This window comes from Rhincodon typus, chromosome 28, assembly GCF_021869965.1.
Source record: "Rhincodon typus isolate 14 chromosome 28, sRhiTyp1.1, whole genome shotgun sequence".
In the NCBI taxonomy this organism is placed as follows: domain Eukaryota; kingdom Metazoa; phylum Chordata; class Chondrichthyes; order Orectolobiformes; family Rhincodontidae; genus Rhincodon; species Rhincodon typus.
The window spans coordinates 1,642,055-1,649,588 of NC_063359.1; the positions used below are offsets into that span (position 1 = coordinate 1,642,055).

The following is a 7,534-nucleotide window of genomic DNA, read 5'->3' on the forward strand; positions in this document are numbered from 1 at the left end:
AAGACACACTTGATCTGTCAAAACTGATTATCAAGGAATTTTACTTTCTGCTTTCCCATCTCCAGTTTAACAAAAATAGTCCGAAAGTTAGAGGCAGGCCAGGACAGCTCAGCAGCATGGAATGACCATCCAATCCCATGTGGGGAGCTATGGACACTCCACACGGCCCAGACAAATCAGGCGTGTAGGAAACATCTCCAGCTGGGATATCCCGAGCTCTCAGCTTTGGAGTGCTATGAGGATAACAAATTCAATATAGTCATCATAGTGGAGATTAAGAATAGGCAACTACAGAGGGAGTGGATAACTGCTTGACAGTTTAAAAAGACCAGGAAGTTAGTTCAGCAGCCCCTGAGTCTCCTTCTCTCACTGACCACTTTTCCATTCTGGTGAGGCGAATAGCTCCAAGGAGTGCAGCAAGAAACAGGTTTGGGCCACCAGTGTCTATGCTGTATGGATGGGAACGGACAGAGTAATGGGGCGAGGCAATGATAGACAGGGAAACCAGACAGGCATTTCCACTGCCAGGGTAGCAGGGTACAATGTCAAGCAGTGCCAGGATCAGAGATGTTTACGATCTGTATGGCCAAGCTCAGACCTCTGAGTGTAGGGGTTAGGATGTCATGTTGAAGTAGTGCAGGATGTTGGTGAGGCCTCTTCTGGAGCAACGTGTGCAGATGTGGTCGTCCTGCTATAGGAAGGATATTATTAATTTGGAAAGGGTCGGAAAATATTTACAAGGATGTTGCCGGGAATGGAGGGTTTGAGTTATAAGGAAAGGTTGGATAGGCTGGGACTTTTTTCACTGGAGCGTAGGAGGTTGAGGGTTGACCTTACAGAGGTTTAAGGTCATGAGCAGCATAGATAAGGTGAATGGCCAAGATCTTTTCTCCAGGGTGGGTAAGTTCAAAACTAGGGGGCTTTTTTTTTTAAGGTGAGAGGAGAACGATTTAAAAAGGACATGAGTCCTGGAGTCCTACAGCATGGAGAAAGGCCCTTCTGCCCAAAATATCCACATTGACCAAAATGCCCATCCACGCTAAACCCATTTCCCTGCACTTGGCCCGTATCCCTCTAAATCTTTCCTATCCATGTACTTATCCAAATGTCTTTTTAATATTGTTAATGTACCCCACCTCAACCACTTCTGCTGGCTGCTCATTCCATATGCATACATCCTCAGTATAAAAAAGTTGCCCCTCAGGTTCCCATCTATTCTTTCCCCTCTTATCTTAAACTGATGCCCTCTAGCCCTCGATTCCCCAACCCAGGGAAAAACCCAGAGTACATTCACCCTATTCATGCCTCTTATGATCTTATACACTTCTATAAGACCCCCACCAGTCAGTCTCCTATGCTCTAAAGAAAAATGTCCTAGCTTGTCCAACCTCTCCTTATAACTCAGGCCCTTTAGTCCTAGCAACATCCTTGTAAATTTTTTCTGTATTCTTTCCAGTTTAATAATATCCTTCCTATAGCAAGGTGGCCAAAACTGAACACAACACACCAAGTGCGGCCTCACCAATATCCTGTACAACTGCAACATAACTTCCCAACCTCTATACTCAATACCCTGACTGATGAAGGCCCTTGTGCCAAAAGCCTTCTTCACTGCCCTGTCTAGCTGTACTCCACTTTCGGAGAACTGTGCACCTGAACTCCAAGGTCCCTCTGTTCCATTACATTCCTTAAGGCCCTACCATTCACCATGAAACTCCTACCTTGATTTGACTTTCCAAAATGCAGCAACTCACACTTATCTATATTAAATTCCATTTGCCATTTCTCGGTCCACTTCCCCAGCTAATCAAGATCCTGCTGCAATTTCTGATAACCTTCTTCACTGTCCAAATACTGCCTACTTTAGTGTCATCCGCAACTTTTTTTTAAAACACAGAGAATGGTTTGTGTGAGGAACGAACTGCCAGAGGAAGTGGTGAGCCAAGAGCCACAAAGACCAGTGCTTGGGCACATATTCACAACCTGGACCAATGGTTTCAATATGGAGGCCCAGGTTCAAGTACCAGCTGATCAACAACATCTCAGGATAATTAGAAAAGATGTCAACAGGAACTCTAATTGTAATTGTATCCCCTAACTTGCAATGATAGTACAGAGAAATCTCTCTGTGCACTGTCCTCAAACACTCTCAGGACATGGGTAGCAAGGGGTTAGATACAGGGTAAAGCTGCCTCTACACTGTCCCCATTGAGCCCTCCCAGGACAGGGATAGCAGAGTACACTGTCCCCCATCAAACACTCTCAGGACAGGGGCAGGAAGGAGTTAGATACAGGGTAAAGCTTTTTCTACACTGTTCCCCGTCAAACACTCTCAGAACAGGGACAGCGAGGGGTCAGATACAGGGTAAAGCTTCCTCGTCTCTTTTAAACGGAAAGCGCTTGCCTCTTGTTTGATACTCTCTTGATCAAACCGTCCCAGGTCAGGGCCAGCATCAGGTTAGACACAGAGCAAAGCTCCTTCCACTCTTTTCAACTGACAGTAATGCTCCCTCCACACTATCGTCATCAACCAGTCCCAGTACAGGTAGATAAAGCGGCTAGTTACAGAGTAGAGCTCGCTCTACACTGTCCCTGAACATTTCCAGCGCAGTCAGATACAGTAAAGTCCCCGCCCGCCATCAAACGGTGCTGTTCCAGTGTTCCCCCAGACATACCGGAGTTGCTGCTCTCTTGTGCCTGCCTGTTCCCGGGGCTGAGCAGGGAGGATTGGAGCCCCTGCACGAACCTGTCGAAGGTCAGGTACCCAGAGGCTGGTGCCACTCTGCGCAGGCACTGCAGTACCCCCGGGGGCAGTGCCCGGCCGGGGGAGCCCTGGCTCCAGCGGGACTCGATCTCCAAGATGTGAACCGAGCCCCTTCGCCCATCGTCCAGGATATCGAACAGAGTCCGGAGACTGTGCAGGAAACCCCGGGGCAGCTCCTGGCATGATGGCCCGGTCTCCACACTGCCTGGGACAATTGACTGCATGGGTCCGAGGCCGGCCTGCCCACTTCCTGGTCACTACCTGCCCCCCCCGATCACCCCCTGGCCTGCTCCCCCTCCCGATAACCCTTTGGCCACTCTTGCCCCCACCTCGTCCCAATCACACTCTGGTCATTTGCCCCACATACAGATCACCCTCTGGTCACACACTCTCTTCCACCCCCTCCAACCTGTCCTGGGCTCTCCCTCTCCCTCTCCCTCTCCCTCTCCTGTTCTGTCACACTCTCTCTTACATCCTCCTTCACTCCAACCTATCCTGTTCTGGGGTCTCCCTCTCCCCTCCTTGACCAGGTCACTCTCTCTAACTTGTCTCTGTTTCCGGTTAATTTCACTTTGTAACAAAAACCTTTACCGCCTCAGCCACCTCCTCGGTGATTGGCTGCCGGGGTAAAGTCTGCATTGTGATTGGTGGAGCCTGAAATCAAAAAATCGATTCAGTGTTTCAGCCCGAGACAGAAAGGAGAGAGTGACGGAGGGAGGGGGAAGGAAAGGAGGGGGGAGGGAGTGAGTGAGGGATGGGGAGGGAGTGAAGGAGGGGAGGAGCAAGGGATAAGGGCCGGGTCAAAAGACAAGGTGTTGCAGATAGCCTCTGGATCTCTAGGGTGTGGAACTGTACAATTAAGTGGGGTTTTGGCTTAGATCACAATCCAGTGATCTTTTCTCAGCATCAATACAGTGTGGAGCTGGAGGTACACAGCAGGTCAGGCAGCATGAGAGGAGCAGGAAAATCGACGTTTCGGGTTTACACCCTTCGTCTGTCCTGATGACTCTGACTCCATCATCTGCAGTTCTTGCTATCACCTCTTCTCAGCCGCTGGAACACTGTATCTCCCACTCTGTTCTGTCACCCTGATGCACCTACACAGTACGATCTCCCTGTAAAGCACGTAAGACAACACTTTTCACTGTACCTCGGTCACATGTCACAATAATAAACCAAATCCTGCTGAAAATTGAACAGAAGACAGTTGGAGAAGGGCAAGGTATGGCTCTATAGTGATGCCTCCTACGATCAAATAGCACAGCAAAAGTCAGCTGAAGTTTGTTTCCATCAGCCCACCCGAAATCTGGTGGTCATCAGAATGTGAGAGGCCTGTGTAAAACAGCAGAGCAGGTACTGGCCCTCACCCACACTGTTCTCTGACATCTGTAAGGTACTCCTTCCCTGGAGTTTCTGGAATTAGCCTGTTTTTCTTTTCCTGAACAGACACGTTCCACTTTCTTTGCAAACAAACAAATATTTTAGTTTGGAAATTTACCTCTCGCCGCACCAAACTGTTGAGAACGCAGTAGCAGCTGAAAGCTGGAAATGAACACAGTATGGAATAGTGTCAGTTTAGCAGCAACGCTCCCCCACCCCCCGCATGTGAATAGCTCAGTCACAGCCATAATCTTGCTAGCTCAGTCGTTCAATCGGTTATCACTGAACCTTATAGAACAGAAAATCAGTGCTCTGTGCTTCCTAGCTGATTTCCCAATTCCAAACTATGCTTTATTCATGGAGAACAGGGCCAGGTGGAGCTTACTGGAAGCACACACTGATTGTAGTGTGGGGGGTAGTAGGAACTGCAGAATCTGAGATAACAAGGTGTAGAGCTGGATGAACACAGCAGGCCAAGCAGCACCAGAGGAACAGGAAGGCTGACGTTTCGGGTCTAGACCTTTCTTCAGAAATTTTTTTTTTTCTGAAGACAGAAACTTTCAGAGACTCGCCCCTTCTTCAGGTGTTAGACTAACACCCGTAGGAGCAAGGCTTCGAAAGCTTGTGTTTTCAAATAAACCTGTTGGATTATAAACTGGTGTCATGTGATTTCTGACCTACGTACAAATTGCTACATTTCCTACTTCACAACACTTCAGAGGTAAAGTGCTTTAGAAGCAACATAAATGTCAGTTCCTCCCCTTTCTTTGTACCTGTATTTTTGGCACTTGCAGTGCATTGATCAATTCAAAAAGCTCACCTTCTATAAGTTGACCCAAAGGATCTGTTTCTCTGCTGTACAAATCTATGACTTTGTGAGTGTAAGATCTTGGCTCAATTTGGACAGTAGCACACTATCACTGAGCCCTGGCAGACACCATACAGACAGCACTGTATATCCAACTGCCCCCAGTTCAAGTTTCTGAACTTCAGGATTTTAATCACACTTCGAACTTAGCCAAGTTTATATTATGTTATATTATTCTGAGGAGGAACCAAATTATGGTCCCTACACCCAATCCCTTTCCCTTTATTTGACCCCTGATCGCTTCCTGACCCAGTGCATCTATCCCAAACCCTGGCACCAACGAGGCAGCACAACCTTCCTGTCTCTCATTCTTTTCTTCAGAGTACTGCCTTTCCCCCGTCTCCTCACCTCAGACCTGAGAGCACAAGGTCATGGTGAATTACTATTGACAAAACCTACTAATAGAACAGCTCAGAGTGAATCATCAATGAAAACTGAGCCAAGAACCAGGCTTTATGCAGAGCACTCTTACCACATTATCTTTGATGCTACAATTGCTCAGAGAAATTTATCTTGTGCATATTATTTAGTTGTTAACTAATATTTGAATTGTGTTGTTTTCCTTTGATTGTTATGGTAAATGTTTGGATGAGATTTAGTTTTATCACATGGGCTGCAGTGATTCAAGAAGGTAGATCACAGAGCCCTCTGTGGGCATGGGTAATGAATACTGGCCTAACCAGTGACATCTATGCACCAAGAATTAATTTAAAAAATTGAAATCTTGTCCATCGGTTACTTTCTGTTGAGGCTGTTTATGGTTTCCTTTCTTTCACGTTGTAGGTTTCCACAGAGATCATGACAAATGTAACATTTGCACCTTATCAGTACCAGGCAATCAAAATCTCCTACATGAGAGATTAACCACCAGCCTTTCAAATTCAGTGTAATTATTATTCACTTGACTCCCTTTCCATTAAAATCTTGGGACCAGGATTAACCAGAATCCCAAAAGGACCAGCCATATGAATACTATATTATCGTAGGGTAGGTCAGAGGTTGGGAATTCTTAACCTATCCATCATCTACAAGGCACAACCTGATCCATGTCGGAATACTGCCCTCTTGCCTGGATGGGTCCAGTTCCAACAACACTCAAGAATGTGAATGCACAGAGTGTACTCCATAAAATGAGGGAGATACAGGCACAGAATGCCTCGGGGATCATAATCTTGTGCTGATAATGGAATCCAGGCTGAAGGAACAGCAGAACTGGGTCTTAAATATTCCTGGGTACAAGGTATTCAAAAAGAAAATAGGGAATAAAAAAGGGAAGATGGCATTTTTGGACAAAGATCAAAAACTTCTAAGATAGTTCAGGGACAAAATCGATTTGGCTAGAGTTAAGGGACAAGAGAGGAGCAATCACTTCCTTGGCGTAATCTAGAGACCAGTGGGAAGAATGTGGAGAAACAAATCAGTAGGGCAATGATGGATAGGTGTAAATATCATAGAGTGGTTATGACAATGATATGGAGGAATTTATTAGTACCAGTTTCTCCATGCCTAATCCCTACATTGACTGGGATAGTGCTAGTGTAAGGAGCAGTAAGAGATAAGCCATTCTGAGATAGTATTCAGAAGAATTTCCTGCACTATTGTGTGTCCAATTCAACAAGAAAGGAGACACTGCTAGACCTGATTCTTGGAATGAGGTGGGCGAAGTAGATCAAATGAAACTGTAACTGAGCAATGCCCTCCCTGAAAAATGCAGATGGTTTGGATGAGTGGTGAATCCTCAATGCTAGATTGCATCTTCCATATTTCTAGAGAGACTCACAAGAGTGTCCAAAATAGCACAGCAGCATTTGAAACAGCACAGGCAAAGGTGAAAGAAACAGCAGACAAACTTGCTGGAACTAAAACTTTTCCAACAGGAGACAAAGTATTAGTATTAAGATGATTACAAAGTGAACCTCTGAAAGTGGTTCGACAATATAGTTAGGAGGGTTAGTGAAATTATATATCTGATAGATAACTCCAGATTGTTGGAAGAATAATCAATTATGTCATGTAAACATATTAAATCAATATCATCACAAAGAGCAGGTACATCAAATTGTAAGAATAGTGACAGAGACAGTAGGAGTGAGGTAGAAGGAGATGATGATAGTTCACTAAGTAAAACGCTTACAAACTGACTTACCAGTACTGAAATACTGGGACAGTCAGACATAATTTTCGCAGACTTAGAGAGGAAGGTCAAGGGAATATCTAGTAGGGTTACTTGGGAAATCCAAGGAAATGTGTAGCGCTAACACCCGGATATACAATGTTACCGAGACATGATGTGGGTGTGGAGAAGTTGGTACTAATAAAACAACATCCTTGTTATTTATGTCCAGTAAAACAAGCTCAGATGGAAACAGATATCAATACATGTTAGAAAATCACTTGATTGAACTTAGTAAGAGCAGCAGGAGTTCCTCAGTAGTATTAGTTCCTAAAACAGGATGATTTGACTAGAGACAACAAGGTGCAGGGCTGGATGAACACAGCAGGCCAAGCAGCATCATAGGAGC

At 45.5% G+C, this 7,534-nt stretch overlaps 2 protein-coding genes across 4 annotated transcripts in view; both read right to left on the reverse strand.

The window, feature by feature from the left end:
• The window catches only part of sapcd2 (suppressor APC domain containing 2), a 34,509-nt gene extending 31,497 nt beyond the window's left edge, over positions 1 to 3,012 (reverse strand). For all 3 annotated transcript variants that reach the window (XM_048613665.1, XM_048613668.1, XM_048613666.1), the window contains exon 1: positions 2,676 to 3,012. In XM_048613665.1, the coding sequence (XP_048469622.1) occupies positions 2,676 to 2,988 (313 nt within the window). In that variant the 5' untranslated portion in view covers positions 2,989 to 3,012. The remainder of the gene's footprint in view (positions 1 to 2,675) is intronic.
• Positions 1 to 7,534, reverse strand: part of LOC109937976 (UDP-N-acetylglucosamine pyrophosphorylase 1, like 1) — a 318,016-nt gene that overhangs the window by 299,977 nt on the left and 10,505 nt on the right. The gene's annotated exons all lie outside the window — the stretch shown is intronic.